This window comes from Topomyia yanbarensis, chromosome 2 (assembly GCF_030247195.1).
Source record: "Topomyia yanbarensis strain Yona2022 chromosome 2, ASM3024719v1, whole genome shotgun sequence".
Taxonomy (NCBI): domain Eukaryota; kingdom Metazoa; phylum Arthropoda; class Insecta; order Diptera; family Culicidae; genus Topomyia; species Topomyia yanbarensis.
Genome location: NC_080671.1, coordinates 170,627,806 through 170,642,062, shown reverse-complemented (window position 1 = coordinate 170,642,062; position 14,257 = coordinate 170,627,806). Strand labels below are relative to the sequence as shown.

Here is a 14,257-nt window from a genome sequence, read left to right as displayed (position 1 = left end):
GTCTTACACAACATTATGATGTGGTAATACCGCAGCATTTGTCTCGAACATCGTTTGCACGAAAAGTCACAGTGGGAAAAGTTATATTAAAAAAACTAAATTTAATGGGGTTGACATAGAAAACCTTTTATAAATCGATAACCTGTAGTCCTATAAGTTCAAGTTGTTCAACAAAATTCTTCAGTGCGAGAATTTCCAAAACTTTCTTCCTCATCAGTATAAAAAGTTAATTTTTCTAGTTCAATCATAGTAAGCCATGCTTAATTTTAACTTTAATCGGATTGTGGGGATTTCACTTTTTGGGGTTTCCGGCCACTGACCCTTGTCATTTCACCCATATTTTAAATGGTTTTTAGGGCGAGGCAAAATGATCGTTTTTTCAGCACAGCATTTTGTTGGTTCCATCTGGTGCCCCAAATAACTGTGCAAAATTCCGACTTTTCTACATTTTCAATTCCACGGACAACAGCTCTTCATGCAATATGCAACTAATCAGATAAAAGTATAGCCCAGGATATGCTGAACAACTTTGCCGAAAGATGTATGGTGTTACAATGTCTCTAAAACAAGTTATAGCTGTTCAAAATTCAATAGTTCGAGTTAAACGCCAAAAAAAAATTTTCGCTGCCGGTATACCAATGATATTTCATATAGCAGGCCATTGAGGTTCTACATTTAGAAATTCGAACTGAAATATTGTCGAATTGGAATGCTCAGATGAATTATTTTAAAACATTTGCACAATTTCCCATGCATAATAGTAACGAAGAAACGAAACATAGTTTGTCCCTTTGCATTGCCTTAGAGTTGAAAATGCTCCCCCAGAACTAATACCGAGATGTAGTTCCTGGGAGGAATGATGGCGGAGCCCAATGGAGTTTAGTCGGTATTAATGGCAGCGTCACCATTCGAGCCCGACACTCCCCCAGTGCAGCCCGTGTGGTAGATTGGACCCTACCAATAGCACGTGTACTGGGCTAGGACGTAAAGGTCTTCTCCATTGCAAAAAAAAAGAGTTGAAAATGCAAAAAAGTAGGATTTCTCATACTAACACAGAGAACAGACATATAAGCTAGAACAAAGTTTCCTGAAAAACCTGTGTAAACAGTTAAATGAAAATACGTTGAAAATCACCATCGCATAAAGGTTCGCATACATGAAACAACATTGTATACAATTTTGCACGCAATGCCCGTATAGCGTTTGCTGGTCGAGCTTGTGGCAAGTTGCTACTTGCTGGTGACATTTCAAAACGACAGTTTTATTTCTTACACACATTGAAAACTTTACTTGTATGTCAGTTCTCAGGGATACTAATCTATCTATCTACATATCTATCTATATATCTATCTATCTTCTATCTCTATATATAAAAATCAATGTTTGTATGTATATGATTTATGGACTCCGAAACAGCTTAACCGATTGCTGTAAAAATTTATACATAGTAGGCATTTGTTCTGGAGCGTGTTTGTGTGCTATTGGTTGGGGATTATCTGCCCGCCAGATGGCGCTTCAGAACAAATTGTATTTTCCTCCTATTTCGTTGAAAGTCGCAGCAACGCGCGATGGGTATTAGCTAATTTCCATATAAATTTCAAACGCAATGCGCTACATCGAGTCAACACCAATCGACTCCAAATGAAACCAAAAAGTGGAAGTTAAAAACACCCAAAACCGAGGTTAGCAGGGAGGAGTTCCGCAATATGTAGGTAGAAGCAATGCAAAGGTTTTTGGCGTTACAAGCGACAACTTTACTTTTTGATCCCCAAAAGTACTCCTCCGTAAGAGTCTTCTCGATCCAAGCGAATAATATTAAAATCGTGAAAGTTGGGGTGTATTTCTGCAGTAAACCATATTTCGCATAGTACAAATGCATCGCATTTCTTCATATTTATTATTCGATTTTCGAGATAATGCTTCATCAATTTGAATTGAAAGCGTTCGGTTTTGTCATAAAAAAAATCCGCCAACTTGAAGTGGATGATTGAGGGAGGCTTTGATTTTGAATCTTGATAGCGGTAGATTTTACCAAAAAGTGGCATTTGAAAATGAAAATTCGCATCACTGCCCGCTTCTATTAGCTTGCCACAGTATTCTTAGCAGATGAGACTTGCACCATATTCATACCAGCATTCACAGCAACGAATTGATTCAAGTATTGTTTTCCTATAAATTTCGGCACCACCATTTTAACACTATTTTTGTTTTACGATTCTCCGACAAATTTTCCACTTCATTCAGTCATGCTATCGCGAAATCACACTGCACAGAGATGGTGGCTGCCTAGACCATAATCTTGATCCCCACAGACTGGCACTGTATTTACTATTTGACCGAGTTTCCGTCTCTCTTGCGACAGACCAATAGCGTCGCGTCTGATAATGGGATGTGATAAGGATGCTGTCAAGATGAACACAGGTGTTATAAAAATGGCTTACATTTATTAACGTAATAAAGTTTATACATAAAATTAAAGCTTACGAACAACTTATCCCTAGCATTTGAACTTGTCATGCGCGTAGTTTTTCATTGTTTGTTGTATATGATACAGGTTGTTTAATTATAATTTTTAATTTTGTTACTATTGTGGTATGACTCGACTGTTATAGCAATGTTAAACATCTATAGAGGTTCGCTTTGGTACGGTTTTCTTCTCAGAATCCAGCGATTCCGTGATTTCTTCGAAGCTTTTACCTTTCGTCTCTGGCACGTAGAATATCACAAAGGTGGCCGCTGCTACGCAGCAGCACGAGAAGAACCACATTACCCAGGAGAGACCAAATCTCTCAGCGACTGTAGGGAAGAACTTTACCACTAGAAATGCAACAGCGTGGAATTCGAGCAGGCACCAAGTAATGACGAACCCACGCACTCTCGGATTTAAAATCTCCGGCATTATGATAAACGGAACAATGGCAACTCCGATGGCACTGATGAATACCAGACCGGACAGTGTGGTCACCGGGATCCATTTGAAGAATTCTAGATTAACTCCGATTCCATTTAGGAATGTATAGGTTCCCATGGTAGCGGAGCAGATTGCACAACCCAATGCAGAGGTAATTAGCAGAACCTTCCGGCCTGCTTTATCCACGGTTACCGATGACACGTACGATCCCACCAGGTTGATCGCAGCGACGATCATGGAGCATGTTGCCGGTGAAAGATCGGAACCGGAGTCGCGGAAAATGCTATCGGTAAAGGTGATCAATGGTACCGATCCGGACATCGGATGGAACATCATCACTATGACACAAATTAAAATGCCTTTCAATGTTGGTTTGCTTACTGGAATGGAAAAAAGGAGGTTAGTGATCGTCAATGATAAAATATATACCAAATACTCACGTAAATCTTTAATGTGTAGCTGCACTCTTTTGGTGGAGCCTTTAGTGGCGTCGCTGGGCGTATCCTTGTACCTGGCTACTTCCGAAATGAATTTAGAAGATTCATTTTTAGCTTCACCTCGGTAGAAGCGCAAGGACCTTATCGCTCTCTGTAAACATGAAAAATGAAATTTATAATAATGCGTCAAACAATTGTAAAAAGTTTTAGCTGTAAATAATAGTGTTGATATCCCGAAACTTAAGATTTTTGTTAATGTTCAAACGAAATCAAATAGTTATTACAATGGGTTAGACGGGAGCAATTATGTGAATCGGCCTCGATGCAGATTGCAGGTACGTATCCAATGGATAGTGCTCAAGCAAGCCGCCTTGGTATGCGCTGCAAACGATACAGATTCACTAGTGCACACTGGAAAATAAAAAATGATTTTCAAAATAGTGCTGATTGGTACCCAATAACATTTAGAAATATAATTAGCGCTGGTTTTTGAATTCTCAAAGCCCCCCTTTCATATTGTGAGAAACGTCAAAGTAAGCTCAGATGTCAAATTTCACATCATTTGGACAATTTTAGACCGCCCACTTCGCTTTAAGTTTTTGAATTAGATACTATGGGAAAATATGGAGGAAACATATATTAAATGCTATAACTTTTGAAGTAGTAATCAGAAAATTATCATTCATACCTCATTGTAAAGAAAATAACCTTGGTATTTGAATATAGATATTTTCATTTCTCGAAAAATACAGGAAAGTAGGATACTGGGTCATTTTGTTCTCAAAATCCCCTATTTTTATTAATTTTTCTACTTTGTGTTGCAAATCATACATATTTTGCAGGTTTTCTAATGTGAAAAAATCTTAGAAATCGAACGGAATCTTTGCGATCTTTGTCCGAATACGAGAAGTTGAATTTATAGGGCCTTTTGTCATTCATATTAAATTTTATCATTTTTACATTTCTTACAAAAGATATGTATAGGATTCGCCCAAACTTTGAAAACTTTTTCCGAGGCCCGGAGGGCCGAGTTTCATATACCAATCGACTCAGCTCGACAAATTGAGACAATGTCTGTATGTGTCTGTGTATGTATGTACAAAATGTCATGTAATTATCTCAGCAATGGCTGAACCGATCTTAATGAAACTAGTTTCAAATGAAAGGCCTAACGTGATCATTTGACACTATTATTTTTGTTTTGCGATATGTTGTTTACTTTCCGAGATATGGGTGATTTTGTCAAAACAAAGCGTGTTTTAAGCGAATAACATTCGACAAGGCGACCACATCGCGCAGATAGAATTAGAAAGCTTATGAAAAAACCTTTCTAACAAGATATAGATTGTCAAAATCCGTTCACGAGCGGATAATTTCTTAACATTTTGTATTTTTATTCCTCGCTTATCAATTTTCACTATCTAAAAATGAGACCGTTACATACAGAGTATTGCTTTACTGGTGTTTTAGGGGACAAACTAAACCGATTTTGAATATCGGGGTATGGAAACGCATCTACGTGATTCAAGGAATTCGATTCTTAAGACGTTTTGTGAATTACCTCAATAATATATAAAGTATTTCTCAAAAATGAATAAGTAAGTTTTCTTCAAAGACAAAATGATGTATAAGTTGACCTCATAGTGAAATTTTTCTAGAGTTTATGTATTTATCCCGTGAATAAGGCGTTGCGTTCAACGGTAAGGTATATGTTGGAGGGTATATTAATTCATAGATCACCAAGTAATCTACCTAGTAGTGAGATAAAAGATTTCTCATATAATTATACTCGTAGCATCACCGAGAGCAACTGTATTTTTAATCCCAAAATTCTAACGAAAATTTGGCTTCTTTCGCAAAATTTATGTTATACAGGTCATGGCGGAAAAATTACTTGTTACGTTATTTACAGTAAGGGTGTAAACAAATAAATATATCGCATATTATACCTATAAGTACAAGGTCGCGGCACTAAACATCATTTGCCATTTCTCACACTCCGCCTCTTTCTCACTCTCACTTACTCTCACTTACTCTCTCTCTCCCTCTCTCTCTTCTCTCTCTGCCCTTCCTTCGTGTTCGTAGTAACTGTCACGACTCACATCTTTCTTGTAGTTTATCCATTTCTAAGTTGTGTGATAAAATCTTCTGATAATCTGAAATATTTATTAATATCCAATAATGTGAAAACAAGTTTAATATTAATATTTGGTAAATAAAATATTTGTAGTCCAGAGAAAATTTGCAAAATGTTTGTATTATGAGAAAACTATAACTGTATCCAAATGTTCACACCGTAAAGATGAAAGGTGTATCTTTCCGAAACGTTGAACTATGGGTAGGCAGGCGACCAAAAATCGAAAACTACATCAACTCAAAATTAATTCAGTTCTATTCAGAGCTTTAATATACACTATAATTAAGGAAATTCATGACTATCTAGAAAAATATTTAACTTAACCGGGTAATATGGATGTTTGAAGATGAAAATTGCGTTGTTTAAAGTTTTCGTACCTGAATTGAATTTTATATGAATCATATGCTCAAATATATCATGTGAAAAGTGTTCTTACTTTTTGTGATGTATTATTGAATATATATATATATATATATATATATATATATATATATATATATATATATATATATATATATATATATATATATATATATATATATATATATATATATATATATATATATATATATATATATATATATATATATATATATATATATATATATATATATATATATATATATATATATATATATATATATATATATATATATATATATATATATATATATATATATATATATATATATTCATTGTATTGGTATGAACTATTATGAAGAACGACGGATCAAAGTCTAAAAATATCCACGAATTAGCTCCGGGAAAAGAAGTCTCCCAAAGACTCCACTCTCGATGGGGGATCCAAGTACAATGTTTCTTCTAACTTATTGTTGTCAATTTTTGCTCTATACTAAGTACAATTAAATTGATGTTTTAATGGCAGTCACAATTAGTAGAGAAGCGTTGGATGTACTGTGTACGGAAACGTTTGATCTGACTACATTTTTGTCTTACACATTACTGTGTAACAACAAATGAACCCGAAGGTACCCTTTTCATGACCAATGTAACTAGAAACATATTTATTCGCAGAAAATTAAGATTTGTAATGTCAAGTATGTCTATCCATCAAGAGCAGTATTATGTCATGTGACACCTTCATTGGACGCTTGCTTTTCCAATAAATTAAATACTTATCCTGAAAATTAGAGCCATTTCTTTTTCGTAGTATTGGTTTGTTTAGCACTCATTTATCCATATTTCCTGAATGAAAATTCCGAACGAAATAATATGCAAGCTATAAGGATGACTGGAAAGAGACTGCATTATAATCAACTGAATGGCTTTTGTGCTATCGACATAGCATAGCTTCAAACTATTTACGTGCAAATGAATGACGTGCAAATGAAAACTTACGCATTTACTTGCAAATTAAAACTTAGGTAGACATTTACCTTTCCCATTCACAAATCGCATTCTCCGTCTGTCGCTCTCTGTTTAAAGGGTTTGAAAGCACGTGTGACCTTGTCTTACTTTACTATCCAATATTGAATTCCAAAACAAATTGAACGTTCCAGGTTCCTTATAACTAATTAAGGTCCGTCAATAAAGTAGAAACACCAGATAATCTTAAACGATGCCGCCAAGAAAAGAACAACGAAAACGAAAAGGTGAAAACAAAAAAGAATGAAGACTTTAGAAAGTTGCATACTAATTAGCCGTTTTTCGGATGATAGGAATTTCAAAAACAATTCATAACTTTCTGAACAAATAGTTCTCAAATTCATATAATCCGGTTTATTCGTTTACTTTATTCAAAAACGATTTTTAATTTCATTCTAAATAGTCATTTTTTTCAGTTTCTTCATTTCAAGGATTTTATTCGTCTTGTTTATTTTATTCATTCGAACATTTCACTAATTTTAAGTATGTGATCTTTACATTTTAATTATTTTTTTTCATTCAGCATTCTTTTTATACATTTTGTTCATTTAATCTATTTTATTCGTTTTATTCTTTGGGTTCACTCTGATCAGTTTATTTTTTTCGTACATTTTATTCATATCATTTACTTAACTTATTTTATTCATTGTTTTCTTTCTATGCATTCTACTTGTTTTTTTTTTCAATTTATAAGTGTTTTCAGTTTCTTCATTTTAATAATTATTCAGATTTATTCATTTCGTCCAAATTATTTATTTGACACAATTTTTAACATTGCATAATTTTTCATTTTAATCAATTCATTTTCTTCTTTTTATTCATTTTATTAATTCTATTCGTTTTGTTTATTTGATACGTTTGTTCTATTTATTCATTTTATTCAATTCACTTTTTTATTAGCTTTATCCTTTTCATTCATTCCAATCATTTTATCCATTTCATTCATTTGATTCATTGTATTCACTGGATTTATTAAATTCATTATATCTCTTTGATTCGTTTGATACATTTGTTTCAATTGGTTCATTTGATTCATTTGAATCATTCGAATCATTTAATTCATTTGGCTCATTTGATTCATTTGATTAATTTTATTAATTTGATTAATGTGATAAATTTGATTAATTTTTAATTATTTTTTTTATTTTATTGGAGGTTTTATTCGTGCAGGGCTAGAAACTAATGAACGAGTTCTGCAAACTAGTGAATGATCCAACAGTGGCATATGTAAGAAATGTCTCATCTCACTGCTAGGTGGATTAAGCGGGTTTTTGTGCATATAATTCTATTATTCATCAATCAATTTCCATAAAAGTACCTTTTTGAAAGTGGAAAATTTAGAAACATAAAATTGTTTGATATTAAACATACAAACCACATTTTTCATTAAATACCATGAAATGTATTTTTTCAGAAATAAAACTTTTTTCGTGTGATCGCGAAGCGTATCTTACACTAGAAGCAGAAAATTTAATAGGTAATAATTTGTTGTTAAATGGAGTTGATTTGTGCAATTTATTGATAAAAATGGTGAATCGAAACTAAATGTCAAAAAATCTCATGTTTCCGAATTTTGCCAGCAACGAATCTCTTTATATTTTGTTCGTAAGGAAAAAAACGTTTTACCATCCTTTTACAATGTAGGAGTAATTCGGATCTCCCTAAGGGGCAATTCAGACCGTCAATTTTATTTAGTTTTTTTTGCGTTCATTTCGTACAAAAGTGGTGAGCGTCTATGTTTTCACCCACACAAAAATCAATCCATAAAATAGGAGCATCAAGCTTTCCAAAACAACTACCTAGTATTTTTACACTTTTAATTGTGACTTTAGTCACGGTTTTACCATTAAAATGATTTTTGTTTTGAGAATGGCAAAAAATGAAACGCGTTGTATATTTTTTTCTAAAAAACTGAACTGAGATTCATCTGTCAAAATTAATGTTTCTGAATGGCGCTTCCACAAATATGTACGACAGTCAAAAAGTCTCACGACTTTCTGAGAAATCGAGGAGGTCTTAATTACCCCCACGGTCTTAATAACTCCGGGTCCCCCAAAATTTGTAATCTAAGATGGCGATTTTCGCTTATCATGAAAGCTTAAAAACTGCAAAGATTACGGAATCTAATAATAGACACTATTTTGAAATCCAAAATGACAGTTTCCGGTTACCACAAAACAGTGAAAATCATAATCAATTTGGGAGCAATTTGAAAGCGGGTTGGTATTGGCACCTTTTTAAAATTTAGGATGATGACTTTTAAAAACTGCAAAACACAGAGTACTCGTTGGTGACGTTGTTCTTTGAAAAGGGGAGGTATGTAAGCAGCAATGGTTGAATGTAGCCATTTTGAAATTCACTATTCCAATATGCAATTCGAACCCCATCTGTTCAATAGCCGTGGCACGGCTGAATCTTCTCAGTGAATTTCAAAATGATCCATCGAGGGATTCGAGAGAAATTGCAATTTGAAGTTTTATGACACGTTTCATAAGGCTACCAGCAAACACCCACGGGTTTGGTCCTATCTCTATAAACAAAATTTTTTGTCTACTTATTTAGTACATGGCATTCGAAAGATATAGTAATCAAGTATATCTCCTGCAAGTTTGAAAATATTTCATTGACGGAATCGAAATTTATAACGGTTTGGATGTGGTATGCGGTCATAGATGGGTTTTCTACCAGACTTCAAGCGTGAATCCATGTTTGTCCATTGACTATTTAGATCGTTTATACGTGTCGCGGTTTTTAAAGGAAAACCTTACCATTTAATTACATAAATATAATGTACAAAAGGTGTTATTTATATGGTGCACTGAAAAAATATGAAAATAGGGTTGTCTACCAAACGTTAAATATAATGTGAAAACTAAAAAAATGAATGAAAGTTGGAATGTTTACTTCAAAAGGCCATATTTCAATGGTTAGTTGACCGATTCTAATTATTTTTTTCATTATTGAACAAATAGACGTTTCATCGTCAATTTTCATTAAAAAGAATATAAAACAGAGTCATTATCATTATTGTGAGTGTATTATCATTATTTAGTAAATATTTTTGTCTTAAAAATAGCTGCCTATCCATTTTTATATACGGTTTTAGGAACACCGTGGTGGTAAATTACGGGTTTCGTGCTTTCGATAGGGGCACATATTGCTTCGGGGCATTTTTTCGAGAAGAATCTAAATAGTCAGATTTTTCGTAGTGACAACAATTAGTTACTTAAACAATTAAATGCATTATGTTTGTGGTTTTGCGTATTTGATTAAATTTCCAGATAAAAATAAATACTTACAAATCGGCAGACCCGTTTCAGTTCCATAAACCCAAACCGCATAAAAGTCTTGTATCAAAAATTTTCAAAGATAATGGGTCAAAGACTTAATGAATTAAAAAGCCTGTAAACAAGAATAAGTAAGAGGATTCCTTGTACCATTCTAGAGATATCCGGGATCGACATGAATTTGATAAAAACACGATTTAAGTGTCCACAAACGATTAAACCAAAATTTATTTATTTTTTCAAGTTTCAGGAGGTTGTCCAAATTGGGATGGTTTATAAATATATTACTGAAATGTTATTATTTCAATATATGTAAAAAAAGAAACCGATTTTTTTTTGCAAAAGAGAACTCATATGCTTCCTTAACCCTTTATAAGGCCCAGAGTTTAGGGTTTTTAATGAATGTTATATTTATAGAAACAGGGTTCTTTCACTCAGTTTAGAATATATTTACATTTATTTCGTAATAACAACTGTTTTGAAAATATACTTGCTACCGCCCGTTAGAAAACGTCAGTCTTCGTAATGTTTGATGTATTTTCAACGAGATTAGTGCAAATATAAAGACAAATCGAGCTAAATCAGAAATTCAGAAAGAAATTAAGGTGGGTTACTGGTCATTGCCTGATTAACAGTAAATAACCCCTGGATTCTGAGGACAAGTTGAAAAATGAGACCACAGATTACAGACGTTCATTTATTCATTATATTTTTTCCTTGCAAATTTACCACTCATGAACCAAATTTTCGGATTAAAAATAGTTGTTTTTACAAATTTGCATCACCAACTTATAGGATCTAGAGTATTTCATTGTACAAAAGGAAATCGCCGTATTTTTTTCAAAAAACTCCTCACCAATCTGACCCTTTTTTTCTGAATCCCAATAAAAAGTAATAAGAAGAGTTGTCAGACTCCTAACAAGTAGATTTTTATAAGAATGGAAATCTTTTCACTTCATATTCGTGTGTTATGAAAGAAACGAAAAGGTGGTATTATAGTTTTTTAATTCTTTTATTTGGCACGGCTGAAGGCGTTAGCTTCACGGAGCCTTGTGTCTTTTACATATTTACATGATGTAAACAATAAAAATAATAAACAATTAATTTTTTTTCCTTTTTTATTTCGACTATGTTAGTCACATTTTCTTTTTTTTTACGTTTTAACGACATTCAATTAGCTAGAGATTACTGGGTAGGGAAAGTTATGAAACTTAGAGCCATAGTACTCAAGTGAGAGCAAGGATGTGAAGTAAACAGATCGGAAAACTAGAAGTGGCAGGGTCATTAGAACAGGCTTAATATCGTGCGGGCTTAATTTTTGCCTTCTGATAATGAGGGTCGAGCTTAGGCAGAATAACTACGAATCACCCGAGTTCACTATCATGTGTCCTTGATAAAGGTAGACGTATCTATCTTTACCGTGACAACCGGCAAAAATTAAGCCACGCAAGATCACCACTGAAAACCTGTCGACGATTAGCATCAATCTGAATGATGATTGCTGCTGTTCATCTCTGTATGCCTTTTGAATGCCGGGATAGATTTTTATTAGACTATTGTCACTGTTCTTACATAATTTTTGCCGTTTGTCACGGTAAAGATAGATACGTCTACCTTTATCAAGGACACATGATAGTGAACTCGGGTGATTCGTAGTTATTCTGCCTAAGCTCGACCCTCATTATCAGAAGGCAAAAATTAAGCCCGCACGATATTAAGCCTGTTCTAATGACCCTGCCACTTCTAGTTTTCCGATCTGTTTACTTCACATCCTTGCTCTCACTTGAGTACTATGGCTCTAAGTTTCATAACTTTCCCTACCCAGTAATCTCTAGCTAATTGAATGTCGTTAAAACGTAAAAAAATAAATAAACAATTAATGCTAAGATCGATCGCGTACGCGCGACTTGCCATTGCGCGCGGAGATCCGTTTTCGTGTCGGAGAAATATTTGCATTCACGTCAACTATATCATGGGGGTCATATGTATCTCTGTCGTTTTCGCACATGTCCTGGTCATCATCGGGGTTACTGCCTTGATGCTCGTGATCAGGTGTTGTTCCTAACTTCTTTCCCTTTCGGGTCACGACCGTGAACCCTCCGTCATTGCTAGTAGCTCCCTCGTTGTTAGAATTAGCTGTTCAGTTTGTGGTACTTGACGCGGCTTTCGCAGTTGTCATTATTGCTTGAACAGCAGCCACAAATTTGGCGACCGTTTGTGGCTCAGGGAATGATATTGGAGACTGAGTATTGGTATTTCTTTCTGTAGATGAGCTTTTCTTAGCGGTTTCTGGGCAGGGTTGTCCGTAATGTGCCGTTTGTTCACAGAACTGGCACGTGTTAGTTTGTCCTTGATATGTACATAGAGTTCGCTGTATAATGGTATCACCCCCTTCTGTTGTGTACTGCAGGGTAAGGTAGGAGGGAAGGGGTTGGTCTACTCGCATTCTCACCACAAAAACATCATTTGCAATACCTGGAAAGTAGTTCCTCCACGTATCCTCCGTAATTGATTCCACTTCTCCGAAATACGACATGAATCTTTTAATGGCCACTTTGCAAGTACGTGGTGCCAAATCATGTAATTTAACTTCCACGTTTCCGTTATCCATATACACAGGGATCTTTATTTTTGTGGTGTCACAATCCAGAACGTGTTTCAAGTTGTTTTGCGAAATAAATCTTTTTGCCTGGGCGAATTTGTTGAACGTTATCAGCACCGCGTATCTGACGTGCTCCAACTGAATAAAACTGACGTCTGAAAAACGAAGCTGCATTTTCTCCTTCAGCAAATGTTCCACATCACCAATACTCGGTCTTATGCGGAATGACCGGAAGTCAATGGCCACTGTGTTAGCCCGAAGAATCACATTTTGTTGTCGAGACTCAGTCATCTTGATAGAATAATAGTAACGGTTCCCTTTGTTCTTCAGACAAAGCACACAAGAAAAAAGCAACTGCTTGCGCTGGTTTGGGTAGCAGCAGAGAGCACACTGGTATTATGACTGATGACTTTGGTAGTTGAGAATAGACTGTGGCATTATAGTTGCCACTGCCTTATACAGGGTTAAGGGGTTACATACCTTTTTGTTCGAAAAATGTCAAGAAAGTTTGAATTTACGTAAAGGCATAAAGTAATGATTTCATTACATCAAACTTATAGTATTTTGATATTACATTTTTCAGTGAAATAAACAAGGATAAGTTTATAAACATATCTTGATAATTGGCGGAGTTATGTCTTTTTCCACAAAACTCCTTTTTATTTAGGGGGTTTGCGATGATCACGATTGAAGACCAATAAATCAACTAAAATCCCAAAGCTCTGAAAATTCTATTAGTATATGAGTATTTATCGTACCTTAACGATTAGTTAAATAAAGAATAATTTTTTCCTGCATTCGGAAACGCTTTTGCTAAAAAATCGCTGTTTTAAGCTTTAAAAAATTGTATTAAACAATTCTCATCCACAAAACAAAAATTTATGCATAAAAAGTAATCGTTGAGGTACGAGAAAAATTAATTACGATCAAACAGTTGAAGAAAATCGCTTGAGTGGTAGTGGTTGAATCTTGATCACGGAAAAACGACATTTCGAAATAATCGAGTTTAAAATTTCAAGTTACCACTGCTCCAGGGAGACGAAGTGCGCTTGGATGCGCTATGACTTTCGATCTGTTTCGCGGATCTCTATAAAAATTTGGGAGAATAATCTCAAGGAGTTGTGCTTCCAGATAAAGTATTAAAAATTTCAATTCCTTGAAAAATAAAAAGGTATGTAACCCAGGGGAGCTGGTTAAGAGTTTCAGCAAGAAAAATATACTTTTTGCGATTTTTTTAAAACTTTGGATGAAGCTAGTTGACCAAAACTTTTGTGTATTACAGTGTTACGAAATTTCAAAATCAGTTACCTATTTCTGCTTGCATTTACCGAAACCGACATTCAAATTCAACGCCTCTCTCATTCATTCACTTTCCAGCTGACTGAAATTTTATGCAGAATCGAATGCTTGAGTGCAGAGGAAATATAAATTCATTCACCAACTAAAGCATTCATTTGTTATTATGTCTACAGTTTGAAGGCAGAAGTTAGCATCTTC

At 34.4% G+C, this 14,257-nt stretch overlaps 1 protein-coding gene across 11 annotated transcripts in view; it reads right to left on the bottom strand.

Moving 5' to 3' along the window:
• Positions 1-2,424: 2,424 nt before the first annotated feature.
• Positions 2,425-14,257, bottom strand: part of LOC131682102 (facilitated trehalose transporter Tret1-like) — a 173,168-nt gene continuing 161,335 nt past the window's right edge. For all 11 annotated transcript variants that reach the window (XM_058963314.1, XM_058963315.1, XM_058963316.1 and 8 more), the window contains exons 6-7: positions 3,352-3,499; positions 2,425-3,291 (exon numbers count right to left, since the gene is read on the bottom strand). In XM_058963314.1, the coding sequence (XP_058819297.1) occupies positions 2,618-3,291; positions 3,352-3,499 (822 nt within the window). In that variant the 3' untranslated portion in view covers positions 2,425-2,617. The remainder of the gene's footprint in view (positions 3,292-3,351; positions 3,500-14,257) is intronic.